The sequence below is a fragment of the Enhydra lutris genome, unplaced genomic scaffold (assembly GCF_002288905.1).
Source record: "Enhydra lutris kenyoni isolate GAN:26980312 unplaced genomic scaffold, ASM228890v2 scaffoldscaffold44, whole genome shotgun sequence".
NCBI lineage: Eukaryota > Metazoa > Chordata > Mammalia > Carnivora > Mustelidae > Enhydra > Enhydra lutris.
The window spans coordinates 6636931-6656688 of NW_019154128.1; the positions used below are offsets into that span (position 1 = coordinate 6636931).

At 43.3% G+C, this 19758-nt stretch overlaps 1 protein-coding gene across 1 annotated transcript in view; it reads right to left on the reverse strand.

Annotated features, from left to right (window-relative positions):
* LOC111155881 (solute carrier family 9 member A2) overlaps window positions 1-19758 on the reverse strand; it is a 104149-nt gene that overhangs the window by 34111 nt on the left and 50280 nt on the right. The window contains exons 4-5 of the mRNA XM_022516332.1: window positions 2795-3012; window positions 2188-2390 (exon numbers count right to left, since the gene is read on the reverse strand). Of these exons, the coding sequence (XP_022372040.1) occupies window positions 2188-2390; window positions 2795-3012 (421 nt within the window). The remainder of the gene's footprint in view (window positions 1-2187; window positions 2391-2794; window positions 3013-19758) is intronic.

Consider the following 19758-nt stretch of genomic DNA (forward strand, 5'->3'; position numbering starts at 1 on the left):
GAACTCTTACTATGCAATTTATTTACAATTAACACCAAACTGGTTCCTGTTTCACTTTTTACTATCTGTGTAGACTTGGAAAAGGCACTGAAGCGCAGGCTCAGGGCCTCAGTGTCCTCATCTGTAATGTGGGAATAATAACAGTGACTCCTAGAGCTCTGTGCCATAGAGTTGTTATGAGGATTAAATGAGATAGTATAAAAAGAGCTTAGACCTGAGTCAGGCAACTAGAAGGCATTCTGTGATGAACTATTAAACAAATTTTTTTTAAAAAAGTACCTCCTAAAGGGGTATCTGGGTGGCACAGTCAGTTATCACCTGCCTCTTGATTTTGTTCGGCTCAAGCTGTGATCTCAGGATCACGGATCCCTGCATCTGGTTCTACACTCAGTGAGGAGTCTGTCCCTCTCCCACCCTCTCTGTCCCTCCCCCAGTCCCCATCTCTCTCTCTCTCAAAAAAATAAATAAATCTTTAAAATAAAGAATAAGTAAATAAAAAGTACCCCCTAAAAATAAAAATAAATAAATAAATAAAAAGTACCTCCCAGTTTTCCCCCTTTGTCATCAAAACTTGCCCTCAGGCTCCCTGGCTGCCTTCCTCTTCTCCCCAGTGTCTTAAGTTTGGGCTGCCCTAGATACCAGTTCCTGGTCCTGTGTACTGGCTTCTTGGATGTATATTCACTCCCTTGACCATCCTGTCCAGTTTCAGCACCTCAAACGCCAGTTCGCGACTTCTTCCTGAACTCCAGACCCAGTACCTTGCTTCCCACTCATCCCTTTGCTTGTAGGTCTAATCGGCACCCCTAACCGGCCTGCTTGTAAACCAAGTCCCATCCTCTCCATCCACACACTTCCCTTCTCACGTGAGAGGAAGTCTGTCCTCCCAGCAGCTTGGACCAGAAGCTTTGGAGTCCTCCGGGATGGCTCTTTCCCTCACACCCACCTCTACCCCACTGGGGATCCTGTAGGTTCCACCTTCACGATGGATTTGAGAATCTCAGTGCTTCTCGGGACCCATTTTGCTTGGTGGCTACACTGGCCTCTGCACTACATTTTCCATGTCTATCCTGTCCTCTTAGCAGACTGTTCTTCAGTGTCCAAGGTGATCCTTTTTAAAAGTCAGTCAAAACACATCACGCTTCTACACAGAACCCAATGGCTTCCCTTCCACTTGAAGAGCCAGCTCCTACATGGGCCTGTGTGGCCTTATCCTAATGAGGACCCCAGAGTCTCTCTCACCGTGTTTATACCCATCCCTCCAGTCACTCTGGCCAGGAATATATTGCCTACATACCTTTGGTCCTATCAGTCTGGAATGTTCTTTGGCTTAGCTAACTCCTTCACTATCCCCCACAAGTTTTTACTCAAATGTCATTTTTTTCTCCATTGCTTTCCATGACAATTCTATTTAGAAGTGCAACTCCCCCCATTCACTACTCTGCTTCTTGAAACACAGCACCTTTCACCTTATATACTCTATAATTTACTCACTTCGCATGTCTAGTATCCAGTATCTGCCATCCCCTCCGGGATGTAAGTTCGCTAGCACAGGGATATGTCTGCCTTTTGTTCACTCACGGATCCCAAGCCCCTAGAGCATGGTCCAGCACATAGTGGGAGCCTAATACATATTTACTAAATGGGTATCTGCAAAATAGAATCTCCTAAGGACTGGTTTAGTCACTTAAAGAGACTGATAGGCAAAGACCCAAACCCGTGTTCTTCCCACCATACTTCCTGCCTCGCAATACTAAGCTTGTAGTCACACATCCCACCATTTCAAGCGACACACTGCTATGCCGTCAACTAATGTCAAATTGCTGCTGGAAGGTCATTACACAAGTAGCATGTAATGAGTATATTTACTAGGTCAGGGAGTGACACAAATGACAAGGATTAGCAAGTTTGGTTCATTAGTTTCCACTAGTAAGCTTAGATCACTAAGCTGAGTTTCCTTAAATAAGAATTCCTGCATGTGAGCCAAGTGACTAGATTGTATTCTCTTGGGCCTTTGCACAATCAGGTGACACCAGGAAGCAGCATTTTCCCAAACACCATGACTACCAAAGCCGCGACACACGTTAGCTACTTGGCCTCCTGTGAAAGGAGTTTGTTGTGAGAGCCTGAAAGATCTTGTCTCCTTTCAGTAATCGGAGAGACTCTGCCGAGAGAGAGAAGCCTACTCACCAGGATGAAGACAGTAAAGAATATGACAACGATTGCAGCTGTAATGAACAGCTTTTTCCGAGGAAACACAGCAGCAGGGAGGAGAAACACGAGTGCAAAGCAGATGGCACCTCGGAGCCCTCCGTAGGCAATGATGAACTGATCCTTAAAGGTCAGGGGAATCGTCCGGAACCAGTTAATGACCTGAGTCAGGACAAAGACACCTGAGAACGAAAAGCAAAACCAAAGAAAACAAAGTGTGTGAGGCCACAATGTGAAACCAGGAAGACTCATTCTCTGCGCTTCTGTGACAGGGCGAGGTGTCTAACGAGCCCCACAGTCTCTTCCCTTTTCCTCTGCTCACAAGCGTTTGTTGTTCCAGGGTAACAGGGGAAAATGGGAACTCAGGGAGGCCAAGAGAGGTCAGTGTGACTTACAGCAAAGTCATGAAGGTACTTGGGGATGAACAGAACCCATGAGGAGTGGGGGAGAAGTGAGGGAGAGGGAGAGGAAGCAGCAGCAACAGCAGATAAAGTAGCCAGCAGCCGAGGGGAGGGATGAGAAGAAGCAAACCCCGTTCTTCTAGTGAGTGTTGTCGGGTGTTCCTTCGGGAAACAAACACCATTACCCAGCGCTCGCCAGATCAGACAGAAGGCAAGAGTGAAGCACACGAAGGCCCAGTTCCACTCATGGTTCTTCCCAACGGTAGACACGCCCATGAAGATGAAGATCAGGGTCTCACTGACGCTGCTCAGCATCTTCATGAAATACTTGATGGTGGTGTACGACTTCTGAGATACGTTTTCTTCCACATACTTATTCATAGTCATTGCACAAGCAGTGATTCTGCAAGGAGAGATACAGCTTCTATTTAAACACGACAATGACCCTAATCCAAATAGAAGAGTCTGCGCTTAAGAGCTAAGACATGGCTCAACCCTTCTGCCCATCACTGTAACATCGTTGATGGATTGGTATAAGTGAATGTGATCTGCATCATCGGAACCCCACTGTCTCTGAAGGACCTCATCAATACCTATGGCTGGAACTTCTCAGCTCTGCCCAGCTTTGTAGTCCATGGGCATCGGCACCTGCCAGCATCACAAATAGAACAGGTCCGCAATATATTCAAAACCCCTTCTCCTCCTGTAAAACCAGTTTCGTCTTCCCTATTGCTCTAGTTAGTGCCTAGAATGCTAAACTTGAAACTGTAGTCTCCTTGGCCTTCTCTCCTTACCACACCTCCTCCGTGTCCCCCACCCCACCAATTATTTTCTACTCCTCATCCCGAGTATCTCTTGGACCCACTTACTCTTCCTTTATCCCAATGCCTTAGTTCCACCTCTGGAAAATTCACAACATAGTTACAGGCTCTGAGGTCACCTAAAGAACAGAAACCCTTTTTCCTATTCCCCTAGGATCTTCAAAACTCTGGGACCACCGAGCTCTGATTTCCCCTCTGACAGAAACTATTTTAATAGAGTACCTGTGCACACTCTGGTAAGGGAAGGGCCCTCGGGTCAAGTCCGTGCTCCTAGGTTGGACGTCTGAAAATCTTTACACTCTTCACTCAGTGGACAAATCCAGTTTCATCTCTTACCCTATCTCTAGCCAGCATATACCATATGCCTCGCCGGTCTGTAATTTCCCTGCTCTTTCCTATCTTCTTGCCTTCCTGTGGGCATACACTCCTCTCTGTCTGAAATGTTACCCCTGCCCATCTAAAATGCCACCTACAAAGGGAAAGTCAGTATAAGCTTGGTGACAGCTCATCCTAGGATCCATCTAAAGAGACACCGATACTAGACACCAGCTGTAGTAACATTTTTCTAGACAGGTGTCCTAAGGCAAGGGAAATACAAGCAAGAAAAAAAAAAAAGAAGAAGAAGAAAGAAAGAAAGAAAAGAAAGGCTTTGGGACTTCATCAAAATAACAAGTCTCTGCACAATGAAGAAAGCAATCAACAAAACCAAAGGACAACCTCCTGAGTGGGAGAAAATGACATAACCAATGACATATCTAATAAAGGGTTAGTATCCAAAATATATAAAGAACATATACAACTCAATACCCAGAAAACAAGTAATCCAATTAAAAAATGTGAGCAATTGGGCGCCTAGGTGGCTCAGTTGGTTAGGTGACTGCCTTCGGCTCAGGTCATGATCCCGGAGTCCTGGGATCGAGTCCCACATTGGGCTCCCAGCCCTATGGGGAGTCTGCTTCTTCCCTCTGACCTTCTCCTCTCTCATGCTCTCTTTCACTCTCTCTTTATGTCAGATAAATAAAAAAATCTTTTAAAAAAATGTGAGCAAGACATGAACAGACATTTCTCCAAAGATGACATACAGAAGGCCAATAGGCACATGAAAGATGCTCAATATGACTGATCATCAGGGAAATGCAAATCAAAACCACAAAGTGATACCACCTCACACCAGTTAAAATTAAAACCATAAGAAACAACTACTGTTGGAGAAGATGTGGAGAAAGGGGAACCCCCATGCACTGTTGGTGGGAATGCAAATTGGTGCAGTCACTCTGGAAAATAGTATGGAGGTTCTTCAAAACATTAAAAATAGAGCTACTCTATGACCCAGGGATTGCACTAGTGGGCATTTACCCCCAAAATACAAAAACACTATTTCAAAGGGATACATGCTCCCCTATGTTTATAGCAGCATTATTTACAATAGCCAAAATATGGAAGCAGCCCCAGTGTCCATCAATTGATGAATGGATAAAGAAGATGTGGTAGATACAAACAATAGAATATTATTCAGCCATAAAAAGAATGAAATCTTGCCATTTGCAATAACACGGACTGAGCTAGAGAGTATAATGCTAAGCAAAATAAGTCAGAGAAAGACAAATACCATATAATTTCACTCCTGTGTGGAATTTAAGAAACACATAAGCAAAAGGGGGAAAAAGAGAGAAAAAGAGAAAAACCAAGAAACAGACTCTTAACTATAGAGAACAAACTGGTGGTTACCAGAGGGGAGGTGGGTAGGGGGATGGGGGAAATAGGGGATTAAAGAGTATACGTATCATGATGAAAAAAATTAAATAACAAAAATAGAGACATGTATACTAGGAAGCAAATGACTTCATTATCAGAAGGCATTCTAGAATGAAGGAAGACAGAATTGGAGTGAGCTGTCCACCTTCCACTGAGTGATCACTGTGCTCTAAGCCAACCGCTGGTCACCATCCGTGAAGCTTTCCACATTCTCCTCATTTCAGAGCTACAGTGACCCTAAACGCACCCCGCCCCCAATCACTGCATGGAGTCCTCCTTACCCTGAGAAGTTTTCTGCTACTTTAGGAAAATCTTTACTTTTAGGAAAATCTTCCTACTGTGAGCAGACGGATAGGCAGAAGAACACACACATAAGGGTCCCCTGAGTAAAGACCTAAACGGGTAATCATGAACCCATTTCACTGCGAGAAAAAGACCTGTTTCTTACACACACACAACATGTCTCTTTATCTGTGTGCCCCTATTAAAAGAAAACAAAGACCCCCGCCAGGTCGGGAACCTGCATTTAGCCACAATGTCACTGGCCCCAGAATGAGTGGGTACCTTTTTGAGATTTATATGAGGGAGGAATGCATAATTCACGTGGTTCCCAAAAGAAAGAGTGCCTTATTAAGTCAGCTAATAAAATTCAGCAGCCACAAACACATGGCAAGGACTTTGAATAGCAGAGGGCTTCTATAATAAGTCACCCTTTATAGCTCCCCTGCTCTGTGCCAGGTTCTCTGTAAGCACTCTGTGTGGATTATGCCGGTTCACCTCATTCCAAACCACTGAAGCAAGTTCTGTTAGTGTTCCCATTTTACAGATGAGAGAACAAAGGCAGGCAGAGGCCACTTATCCAAGAGGACTGCCAATAAAGGGTGGTGCCAGGAGTTTTACTCAAGCAGTCTGACTCAAAGCCGGCGCTGTGAGCACGGTCACCTCGGCTGGGGAAGAAGTCTCACTCCTCTGCCAAGCCCTTGCTCAGCCTTTCTCAAGTACAAGCCTGTTTGTATTAGTTTCCAATGGCTGTGGTAAGAAATTAGCCAGAACTTAGTGACAACAACGCAGATTCATCATCGTATGCTTGCAGAGGTCAGCAGGCCAAAACCACTTGCACTGAGCTAAAATCAAGGGGCTGATAGGGCTTTGTGCCGTCTGGAAGCTCTCAGGGAGATAGTTCCTTCCTTTTCCTAGTCTGGAGCCTGCTCACCTGCCTTGACTCAGGAGCCCATGATCCCAAACTCCGCCTCCTTGGTCATGCCTCCTTCTGACGGCTGACCCTCCTACTGTCCTCTTTTCAGTATCCTTGTGATTTTATCCAGTGTCGTCTCCCGTCTCAAGACACTAACCTAATCACACCTGCAAAGTCCCTTCTGCCATGTAAGGTAATATACTTCTAAGGAGGGTCTGGGGATGAGAATCTTTGGGAGCCAGTGTTCTGTGGATCATACCATTGCTGGCATTCCCCTCCCTGGCGTGGTGCCCACAACCAAGTGACTGTCCCCTGATGATTGTGGCCAGAGTTGCTCAAGTGTGCTTGGCGACGGAAGCTGACAGACGCTCTGTCCTGCTGGCTTGAATCATAGGCTAGAACCTCCACCAGCAGACGAGAGAGACTGAGGAGAACAGTGGCACCTCTCTGAGTGAGCCTCATAGGACATCTTGCCAGCCCCCACTGCCATAAAAACCATTTGTTCACAATGGTTCTGAACATCTTCATCTTTCATAGTTTGGCTTTTCTTTAACCAGACTTCGAAAAGTAAGAGTTGCCCTATACAAAGTAATGAAGGCAAAAGCCCAACTAAACTGATTACCAATCTAAAGCAAAATGTGTTTTATCAAAAAAGAAAAAAAGATATATACAGCAACACAAACTAATGAGCCTTTCTTAAATGTTATCAGGCTAAAACTTTGTAACAAAAACAAATTCTAATGGTCCTATTACTTCCTGAAATTCTCTAATGCCATGCAAAATGTGCCTCTAAATGATTTTATTATAAAGCATTTAAGCTTAGAGACAACTATAGAAAATAAACACTGAAGTACCCACTACCCAGTTCTTTCAAATCACTTTGTTTTTTTTTTTAATAAAACATCAGCTACAGAGTTGAAATCCCTCCATTTTCATACTACCCCATATCCCTCTCTCTCTCCTGGCTTCAGATTATTTTTAATCATTCAAAAAGTGATTTTTAAAAGGCTGGAGAATATTGGTTTTGTGAATATGATAAAATTTCCCTCTTAAGATTGTGTTCCTGTCAGTCACTGGGCAAAAGGTAAACCATACAGGTGAAGAGTAAACTTCAGTTCATTATATGATCAAGTCAATAAAAATTTTACTTGGAAATTATTGAAAAACATAGCTTTGGTGTAAGAATAAAAAAAAAATAAATGAATTTTGCATGAATGTCCGCGGGATCAATTTCCATCGCTTTGTGTCCTTAACGTGACACCAGCAGTGATGCTCATGTCTGCCAGACGCCTCGCTGTAACTTAAAGCTATTTCCTACCAGCACAGCGAGACACTGGAGGGAGAAGAATGCCCCTGGTGGGAACCAGAGGCCTCAGCATCTGGTAGTGCCCCGTTCAAGAAGCCTGGGGATGTCTATGACATTGATGCACACTACAGGCTGGGGACAGAAGGTCCAAATGTCCCTGCTCTGGTCTGTCCTCTACAAACTCATGCAAAGACCAGGAGGTGTTTTCACTGTAAGGGGTTATTTGTCATGGTATACTCTGACCTGAAGTCACACCCCCTCACTGCAGTAACATCACAAGTACACACAACGAGGGAGGCAAATGTGACACAGTCTCCCAGAAATACAATAGAATAGAAACCTTCTCTCCTTGCTCTGCATAAACCATCATCTACAGCTGATGGTCTTGGCACCGTAACTTTGCTTCTTCCTCATTTTTCTAAAGGAGGCACAAGAAACTTATGAGGTGAGAATGGTGTTGGCTGCTGTCTGACTGTCCTCAGCCTCACAGGGTCTGAAGTGCCTGGCCAGGAGTGTCCTTGGGTACAAGCTCATGTTCAAATGTTATCACAGTAGCCCTGCATTTCCAGAGAAGTGAGATTCCCTCTTCCATCAGCACGGACACCCATGAGGATTTCAGGCCTGAACACCCACGCGATAGATAATATCCACATCAAATAATAACCTAAAGAGACTCATTACATTTTAAGAAAATTCTAGGTTTTTTTTTTTCTTTTTTAAAGGTTTATTTACCTGAGAGAGAGAGGGAGAGAGAGAGCACATAAGTAGGAGGGGCAAAGAGAAAGGGAGAGAAAATCTGAAGCAGACTCAGCACTGAGCACAGAGCCCAATGCGGGACTGGAACTCATGACCCTGAGATGACGACCTGAGCCAAAACCATAAGTCAGATGCTCAACCAACTGTGCCACCCTGGTACCCTCTAGTTGGACTTCTTAACCCTGAAGAGCCTTCAAATAGAGGACTACTGGCCTTTAGGATTTGCAATATGACCTTATTTCTATGAACCTATGTCAGTCACTAAGTCTTCCCCTTCTTCCCATGCACGTCTCTTTCCTAGTCTCCATATTTGGCTAATATGATTATGAAGGACATTTAATATCAACCAATATTTTCTTACCATCTACTCGGGGGCAAGTTCTGTGCTAGGGTCTAGAAAGATAAAGGCAAATAAGACACAGCTTCTACTTTCAAGGGTTCAAGGTCTCAGAGAAAAAGGGTCACAAAGATATCACTGTGGCAAAACAGCACAAGGGTTAGAAATGGGATTGGGAGTGCAGGGAAGGAAATCATGACCTTTGCCACAGAAGGGGGTCCATTTGAGTCACATCTCCACAGCTAAGTGAAGAGCTCAGGAACCAGGAAGAAGTGAGCCAAAAAAAGAAGCGGCCATGTGCAAAGGCCTGAAAGGAAGAAACAGGCTGGCATATTCAGGCAATGGGGAATGATTTTGGTAGCCAGAGAAGAGAGGGATGATAATATTAAGAGACAAGGATGAAAGGAGTTAGTGGCTAGATAATGACAAATGATGCTGTTATATGTTACCTTCAGGAGTTTCCACTTTATTCCATAGGCTGGAGGGAAAACGTGAGAGATTATATCTTTGCTCATATAATTAATGTCTATTTTCCTAACCCAACTCGTAGTTTCAGGAGGAAAAAAGTATCATCAATGTTTAGTGTAGTGTCCAGCAGATGATTATCTTGTTTTGAATCAATGACTATATAGACGAACTGTTCATAGGGACAGTGGTGTGGTATGGCCAGCTTCTGAGTTTTAGAAAGGGAACTCTGCAGGAACTATGGAGAAGAGATTTGGAGGGACACGAACCTAGAGGCTGGAGTCCACTCATTTCTTGTAGTGGCCTGTCATTTTGTTGGCAAAATCCATGGTAGCACCTATGTGGCCCCTACAGTATCCCAAAACGTGTCTGTGTTTTTGACAGGTGCTGCTTCCATTCTCTGGGGCCACATGGAGGTAAGGTATGTAGAGAATTCACTGGTCCTTTCTGCTTTGTTATTACCTTACCTCACGTTACGTTTTGACATAAATGTATGGTGATTATCACCAATTTAGAGACCAAGAAGCTAAAGCCCTATAATTAGTGGTTTTTGCAGTAAACCAGCAATTGAGGTTTCTTCACCACTACGTCATGCTAAATACAGCATATGAGAACTTCACGCCAGCTAATACTATTTCAGCAGAGTCTTCCAAGGGAAAAACAGACCTTGTCTTTAGAGGATCTGTCATTTGACTATTTCTGAAGAGAAAAATTCCAACAAAGACTTTTCTCTGTACTGTTCCATGATGCCATCTTGGTGGTCCATGAAGCCACTCTTCTGTAGACATTCAGTCCCTTCTACCAGAATGTATGCTCTGAAAGTGTGGGGCTAGCGTTCAGCCATGCTTACCGTGGTTGTCTACACGTCATGGTACCAAGATGCATGGTCAAATAATACTGGCTGAGATTAGTTTAATGAAGATCCCGAACCTTTCATTTGTACGGCTGGGATCTGTAGAACCAAAAGGACCAGCATCAATACTGGAGGCGGGTCGGAGACAGAAGATCTCTGGTTGTAAAGATAAAAAATATATATCCTGTCTGTGTTTATGTACATAGGGTGATGCCATGTCTCAGTGAATTCGGTTTCTAAGTACAAGTGCTTTCATTTTTTTTCAGAAGGGGTCAAATCTCTAATTTCCATTCCCAGATTAGACGATGCTTTCTGTAATCTGAACTGTTTGGAATATGAGTTAAACAGATAAGAAGAATGTTGCAAAATTCTTCTGCTCCCATTCTACCTCTTCTGTGTGAACTGAAGAAAGTACGGACCCAAATGTAGACAAACACAGTCCAAAGAGTAGCTGTATATTCTCGGTAAAGACTTTGCCAGATATGAAAGCACACTCCACTAGTCAGTGTCGAGCTTTAGCAGTGACGAAGGTCAATTAAAAAGCTTTCTCTGTATTGATTAAAGTCAGGTCTTGGGGGGACTCAGGGTGAATTGGATACTCTCAGAATAAAGTATTCACTCATGGGAGATAAATTAATTATTCCAAGGCATGAATTTGCCATATCATGGATTGCCTCTTCTAGAAAACCTAACAACCAAGAGGAGAATGAGTTTAACATACAAGAAAATAAAGACAAAATTTTTGTTTGTTTTGCTTTGTTTTTTGAGAGAGCAGGACCATGCGAGCAGGGTGGAGGCAGGGACAGAGGGAGAGAGGGAATCTTAAGGAGGCTCCACGTCTAGCACAGAGCCTGACACGAGGCTTGATCTCACAACTTGACCCTGAGATCACGACCTGAGCCAAAATCAAGAGCTGGACGCTTAACCAACTGAGTCACCCAGGGGCCCCCAAGGCTTATTTTTAAGGGAGGATCCAAGCATAAAAACTGAACCACCTTTCTTAATATACCAAAAAAATAAAAATAAACTTAAACTATTATAAATGCCTGATTATTGAGATAGTCTTGCCCATTTCATGGATTTTCCACATCTTTTCATCCCTTCTCCTTTATAGGCTTTCAACTCAATTCAACTAATGTTTATATGAGATTCACTGACACTTAAAGCAGTCATGATTCTGTGGAAAGAACACATATAGAATCACAATTCACGGTCACTAGAGTAATGAAACTCAAAGCATCAAGGGGCCCACAGAGTCCACTGACTCTAGCGCAGAGTGTTGGCAAAGGCCTTGTGTTTCTTTTGTAAAAGTACGGCTTTTCTAGAACTTCCAGAAATCCTTGGAAAAATGCAAATGCCTGAGCCCCATCCCAGACCTATGGAATCAGAATCTCTGGCTGGGGCCTCGGGTTCTGTGTATGTCAACCACCTTTCCAGGTGATTCCTAAATACCTCCAAGGTTGAGGAAAGCAAGAGAGGTTATAGACAGAGGGTTCAGGGGAGGAAGAATGAATGAGGGAAAAGAGGTGAAACCTGAATGATTATGTTGACAATTTTACTGAAATCTGAAAAAAAGGGCCAGTGTGAGATGCGAGGACTTAATTATACTTTGCCACCGATCTTCTGCTTCCCTTCTCCCAATTTCCATGACTTGGTTCTGGGAACAGGCTCCATCTTCTCTTGCCTGGACTCGCATGTAGGACTCCGCACACGTTCTTTCCCTGGCAGGCCCTCACCTAGGCACCCTCGCCCTGTTGCCAGCAGCTCTTCTCTCTCCTCCTGCCTAGACAGCGACTGCCCCAGCCCTGGTGGCATCCAATAAGCCCGAGGCCATGACCATCAGCTGTTACCCCAGAGCACTATGGAAACACTGTCAGTTTTCTGTGGGATGGCATAAGAAAGCTTTGGAGGCACTCCAGTCCTCTCTGTGAAACAGAAATACAATGGCGTCACCTCTTTGCTCAAAGCTTCGAGTTCCCGATTGCCTACAGAACAAAACAGGGCAAGACCTGGCATCTATCCCCTTTCTCACCACCCTGAGGTTTGGTCCCCTGGAGGTAGCAGAGCTTTACACCTTCGACCCGCCACCCTCAATGCACAGTGCTCTTCCTCACTGAAGCTTCAACTCAGTCTATCACCCTCCAACCCTCACTCTGCTTTACTATAAAGCACTGAACGGTCCTTGTTAACTTGTAGGCAACACAGACTTCCTTCTTCTGGTACTTCTCACGCTGCAGGGCTGGTCATGTGACACAGTCTGATCCAATCACAGTTCTTCAAATCCCTGAGCAAATCGCAATCCTTCCTCTGAAATTTCTTTTGACAGGAGCTGGCAGAGTGGAACTCCCAGTACTCTTTAGGGACAAGAGTCACAGCGATATAAAGCCCAATCTGTCTGTGATCCCTGTATGATTTTTTAGAGATTCCTGTCCTATCAGAAGGAAGCCATCACACAGAAGAAGGTGAGATACAGAGAAAGAGAGAGAAAGGTGGTTCTGGCCTGGGGTCCCATAGCCCCAAGGCCAGATCTATACCAGCCCTCATCAAGAGTTGATTCTTGTGAGCCAATGAATGTGGTTTGATTTGGGTTTCCCTTGCTCACACAGAGCCTCCCTCTACTGACTGAGCTGGGCTCCTATATACAAGGACCCCAGGTGACTCGACTGTGAGGGTGCATGTGGGAAACAGAATCTTGGCCACTTGGCCAGGTCCCTTGGGAACATCAAAAAAGGCCTGAGGTCTGACTGATGGAGAAGTGGCAGCAGAGGGAGAAGACACATTGGGAGAACACATTAAAGCTAGAGCATCAAGGGGAGCGACTCACGGCTTTTCTGCACCAAAGAAACCAATAGAGCAAGACTCTGAGGTTGCACCAGGCTAGCTTCCTCCCCACTGCCCCAAACAGGCAGCTGCTGAGTAGTACACTCATGTTTGTTAAAGTGAGGTGAAGGAGAAAAAGATTTTCCTTAAGGCACCTATCCTGTTCTTGAAGGAGCAAACCGTGACTCCCATAACTGAACTCCCCGACAAAGGGAACGGCGCATTGACTTCTGCCAGCGTCCAAAGGCTGGCCTCCTACTCAGAAGTACTAGCTGGGAGGGAACCGCATACATCCTTCAGTGCCAGTTTTCTGACAAGATTTTAATTAAAACAAAAAAGGTAATTATTTCTCAGCAATTACACAACACTGACATTTCTGATTTATAATCCTGTTGTTTTACGTTTTGGCCTATGTATTACGAGGAAATAATTTTAGCCATACTGCTGCAATTTACTTATTCCTGAAAGTCTAAAAGAGGAAAATGCTACTTTAAATAGTAAGCTTGGGACTAGTGATGCAATGACATCATCATTTTTTACATAAACCCACAAAGAATAGTTAAGAAACACTCAAAAGAGCAAAATGAGAGCAAAATGAGAGTAAAACCAGTATTATCCACTAGTTATTATCTAGAACCTCCATTCTTCAAAGAGATTTCAGGAAGGGGTTCTTAACTCAGGAGCAAACTGTTAAAGTTCCATGCAACTTAAATTTAGCAGGCAAACACCGAATATGTTCCCTAGAATAAGAGTGCTTGAAAATAACACACCTAAGGGCAACACCAAAGCCCTTCAGTGAAGAGGGCCCCAAATTATATCACTTTATTCATTTGTTCTTGAAAAGAAATCCGCAAAATGCATTTCACAAAATGAAACACTCTTTTTCTGAGAGAGAGAGAGAAGAAAGAAAGAGAGAGGGAGAGGGACTAGGGGGGAGGGGCGGAGGGAAAGGGAGAAAGTGAATCCCAAGCAGACTCCACACCCAGCACAGAGCCCAATACAGGGCTCGATCTCACGACCCTGAGATCATGACCTGAGCTGAAATCAAGAGTCGGATGCTTAACTGACTGAGCCACCCGGGCACCCCAAAATGAAACTCTCTTATGGTAGTATTTATTGGGTCAGCTCTTTTTCATTTTTATACTGTTTTCGGGAACTACTACAAAACATCCCATACGGTATTTTCTGCATTCTTATCATACTTGAAAATACCTAATTACCAACTGTGTAACTGAATTACCACTCATGTGGTTGAGAATTCAGGGACTGTATGAATGATATTCCCCATACAGGTGATTCTGATAATGTTTTTAATGTTTTTTGTTTTGTTTTGTTTTTTTTACTTATAAGAAGATGAGTCATGAAAATATATTCTTTTGAACATTGAATAATTGTAATATCAGTTTGTGAAAAATACAAACTAGCCAACCCCAAAGAATCTGTTTTAATGGTCTGTGCTCATTCCTATAGTTATGACAACTTTTCTCAGGGAGATTCCCTCCCTTGGCCAGGTTTTGAAGAGTTTGTATTAAAACCCCTAAATGTGGATCTTGGGTAATGTTTTTCCTTTGTTCTCAGTGGCTTCTGCCCCTCCCTTCAGTTATTCCTCTCACTATCTAACTTCCTGTAGTCTCAAAGAAATGTTCTTTATAAACAGCATGATTAACATCAATGAAGGGAATGCGTTTCTGTTCTGTTTTCTTCTCCATCTTTTCGCACTTACTTTTTTTTCTTTTATTTCATCAGAGGGAAGAAAACATATTTCAACAAGCCTTCAAACATCCAAATAGCAAAAACTAACCATGAGTGCTGGAGAACAATGTTGTCTAATGGAAATATAATGCAAGCCGTACTTGTATTTTTGAACTTCCTGGTAGTCATGATTAAAAGTGTAAAAAGAAACTGCAGAGTTTAATTTTCATACTGTATTCATTTAAAAACTCAACAAATCTAATTTATTGTCATATCAACAGGGAGTCTCTATAGTCTTTTCCTACTAAATCTTAAAAATCTGATGTATATTTTAAACTTAGAGCACATCTCAATTTAGACTAGTCACATTTTAAGTACTCAAAAGCTAATGTCGCTGATGGTCACCACGCAGGACAGCACCCAGGGACAAAGTGACAGGCCACTGATTCTTCTCCTTTTCTCATAAAAACCAAGCAAATGCTATAGTTTATATGTTGAACCTATTTAATTAAACAGTTTAAACCATAAAAATAAATTCATGAATCACACTACTCTGGACAAATACTGCAGGATCTCACTCATGTGAGGGATCTAAAATAAATAAATAAATAAATAAGATTTAAAAAAAAAAAAAAAAACCAAAGTCATGGGGTACCGGGTGGCTCAGTCAGTTAAGTCTCTGCCTTCAGCTCAGGAGCTCAGGTCATGATCCCAGGGTCCTTGGATTGAGTCCCACATCAGACTCCTTCCTCAGTGGGGAACCTGCTTCTCTCCCTCCCTCTGCCTGCTGCTCCCCTTGCTTGTGCTCTCTCCCTCTCGCAAATAAATAAATAAAACCTTTAAACACATACACACACACACACCTCAAAGTCATAGGGGCACCTGGGTGGCTCTGTCGATTAACCATCCAACTCCTGGTTTTGGCTCAGGTTATGATCCCAGAGTCATGAGATCGAGCCCTACCTCAGGCTCTCTGCTCAACACAGAGTTACTTGTCCTTCTCCTTCTGTTCCTCCCCCTGCTCTTTCTCTCAAATAAAGTAAATCAAATATTTAAAAAAGAAAAAAAAAGCCATAGAAACAGAGAGTAGACTGGTAGTTATCATGGCCAGAGAGCAGGGGTGGGGGTTGAGGGAGGGGAGAAAGGGAGGGAAATGGGTAAATGTGGCCAAGTGTAAAACTTCCCCTATAAGATGAATAGTTACGGGATTTAATGTACAGTATGGTGACTATGGTTAGTAATATGTTATCGCATACCTAAAAGTTCCCAAGAGAATAGATCTTAAAAGTTCTTACCACACACACACACACACACACACACACATACACACACACACACAAGGGTCACTACGTGAAGTGATGGATATGTTAACTAATCTAATTATGGTAATCATTTTGTAGTATATATATATGTTAAGCCATCATGTTGTATGCCTTAAACATGTCAATTATAAAACCAGGGGGAGAAGTTTTTCATTTCAAATTCCCTTCTGCCTTTTCTAGTTTCACCTTGCAATTTAAGCCAAGTTGTACAAAAGGAAATAAAAGACATGTGAGTAGTAATAAAAAATAATAAGCTTTTCATTTGTTTGTTTTTAACTGCTCCCTGAATACACCTAGAAAATTAAGGGAGAGATGATTTATTTTCTCATTATTTAACTAATTTTCCTGCCTCATTTAACTATCTCCTCCCAAACCCCCACCATTTAGCATTTGTGTTTGAGGTGGTCATACAAGATTTTAAAGAGGTCAGTTTTGGCCAGAGTTGTAAGTGAAGGCATACACCAAAATCGACAGTAAAGCTTTGTTTTGCCAAGGCAATAGAAGGTATAATGAGCCAATGAAGAGAGCAGAGGTCACAGAACGAGAGAGCTAAGCCTACCATCGTGGTCCCCTCTGTCCTCCCCTCTAAACTCTCTACTCTCCCTGCTCTTCTTCATAATCCAAAGGGCTGACATTGAGGGCCAAGTGGCCCCGTGTATTTGCACGTGTGTTAGAACCATTATGCTCAGTTTCTGAGGGCTGGAGCATGATGTGGCACAGACTAATAGAGCAGAACAAAAGTATGGTCTGAGCTTCTTCCCACTTCATCTCCAGTCCCACTCCATTCTCTCCATTCCCCAGTAAAGGAGCCCCCATTACAAATGCCCCGTGCTGCTCTTGAGAAAACAGACCTGTCACCTGGAGCAATGAAGGATATTAGAGCTGGAGGCCGTTCCTGAAAGTGTGTTCACTAAAACTCCAAGCATCAAAGTCTGAATAATTTTCACTTTGGTAGGTTAGACAGGTAGATGTGTTTTTTTGGAATGAGGACAAGGTAAATTTAACCGAGGACTGATGCTTGTTACTTGTGCTATAAAGATTGGTTCCCTAGGCCTGCTTATTCGGCTGAGAGATGTTCTGTGTAACTCTGAGGTATAGATTAGGACGCTGGGACAAGAATTAAAAGTTGTTTTCTGTTGTTGTTTTTTAAAGGCTCATTCACAATCAATTGTGTATTAAATGTTACTATCTGTCATGAACCTGCCAATGTGTACATGTCAAACAGCTGATATCATACAAGAAACTAAGATACGCTGGGTAGTCCTGTAGGAATCTGAAATTAGTGTTGAAGAAGTGTGGTGCCCAACATTACCAATGCCTCATTCTTATTGTGCAGCCAATGTCAAGTACACCAAAGCATTCCTGGGGACAGTGCTGATGGGAATGAGGCATTTTGGAGACTCAGAGCAAAGCCTGTTCATAGAGACCAGAGCTGGCATCTGCCTTGGAAACTGGTATAAGCTTTGTTAGTTACACTTTGGATCTTTGTAATCGTTGAGATTTTATAGAACAGAGTACCTCTCTGTTCATTTGGCTGATGCTGCTAGATATAAGATTATGTCTTGCTTATTTAGAATAAGTTTCTGTCCATCTCTATGCCCCCAAAATGTTAGGACATTACAAGCTCTAAAGAGCTAGAGGAAAACAGAGTTTAGACGGGAGGCACGTATCTGTGGAAGTATACATAGATTGCAATGTGCGCGCATTGGCAGCCACATGGCACCAGGACCTGGGCCTGTCCCTGAGAGCATCCCCTATCCATTCTTTACCTGTCATGCTTTAAGCACCCCAGCTGGCCTGCCCGGAAGCTAACGACTGACTTCAAGGGCTGGCTTCAGCATAAGCCAGTTAGGAACCACACACAGTCCTTAAAGGCCATTGCTTCTTTGCGTGCATGTCGGGGAAAGTATGCGTGTGGGGAAAAGTACGTGTGTTGCAGACGGGCGTGCATTTGAAGTCTGAAGTTCACACTAGAAGTAAGCGGATGTGATGGGCTTGCTCTCTGTTTGGACAGGCTTTGAGACCAACTGGGTTTGCGTGAAGGCCAAGCCGGAGAGTGTGTAATAACCGACAGCCTGTGGGCAAACAAGTATGCATCCAGGTTGCATTACCCAGACTGATTCGTTAAAGCTCCAGGTCACGTCATGACATTAAGAAAAATATTCAGTAAACATGAGACAAGTCTGGGAAAAAAATGAATAAAAGAAGCCTGTCCTACACATACATACATGTAAATGTACATATATCTGTACATACGTAAGATGATTTGTATAAGGTTCTATGAATGTCTCGCAATGTCGTGTGTTCATTTTTTTGCCATATTTGGAGAAGACCAGAACATGTGACCATTCTGTGAGGAGGAACATTCTGGCACATTTACTTGACTGTGAATTCACATGACTCTATCTTACAGACGTGATCTCCTCAACACTACCGTTGGCAGACCCGTCCAGAGGAACCAGGGCAGAAGCTTCAAAATGGCAAATAAGGGCATGATTTCCTATTTTTCTCAAAGTGTGAAATACACCGGCTCATACACAGAGAAACAAGAAAGAGAAAGAATCATGGTGTCCACATCTTCAGCGGCAACTGCCTCTGTCCCACTAGCTTGGCCTCCTCCTAGACTTCATGCCTGAGCTTATCATTCTGAAAATTCCTGTTTAAAGTCTCACTTAAAATTTTTCATTGAAATGTGCTTGTTTTTATTTTTTAAGTGGGTGCTGGGACATAAGCTGGCCAGCCTGAGAACTAGAGACCTAAGGTCCAAGCCCAACTTCCACAGACTCACCCACAGCCATATTTTTTTGCCCATCTGAGCCCCAATTTACTCATTCATAAGACAGGACTAATATTTACCATTTCCTATTTTCTTTGCCATAACACTGCTGGAATAATTGAAACAGCAAGTAGAAAACATTTTAAATACCCTCAAGAGAAGGATGACTAGGGAATTACAAATCCATGAAAAAACAAAGAAAAACAGTTGGGGCATCTGGGTGACTCAGTCAGGTGAGCATCTGACTCCTGATTTCCGCTCAGGTCATGATCTCTGGGTTGTGGGATCGAGCCCCATGTCAGGACCTGCACTCAGCACAGAGTCTGCTTGTCCCTCTTCCTCTGCTCCTCACCAGTCCCCTCCCCCCACCCCTGCTCATGCTTTCTCTCTCCCTCTCTTTCAAATAAATAAATATATAAAATCTTTAAAAAAGAGAAAGAGAGAAAAAAAGAAATATTGAGTGCCTACTCTTCTGTCCAAAGGATGACTTAGCCCCTTTTTGAAATTCCTGGAGCACCTGAAAGAGAAATTCTACACATCCCGAGAGGCCGCAAGCTTCTGTGGAGACCCAGCCTCCCTTCCTTCATGACCGTGTATTTTCAGCGCCTCGTTGGCTAGAGCACAGGGGAATGTGAGAGGTACAGGTAAGGACAAGAAAAGGTGTCTGCTGCTCATAAGGAGGGAACAAAGTCCTACTATGGATCTTATTTAAGGAATTATCTTAAAAAAAAAAAAAAGGAAAGGAAATCTGTGTCTTTGGGTAAAGGAAGGGGACAATGGGGACTTGTCAGTGTTTTATCTGTGAGCATTTTCCTGAAACAGTCAGATGCTCCACCAACTGAGCCACCCAGGCACCCCTCCAAAAAGCTTTTATAAGACAGGAGGAGAAGGCAGATAGAACGCCACCTCTCATTATTTCACTTACTTGTTGTCAGTGAAAATGACCTCACACCACAATTCCCTGACCCAAAAGGAAGAGCTGCCACGGGGCTTTGTGAATGTCCAGAGTACATCGCTTCCGACATCTCTCCAAAGGAACCAAGATGCTGAA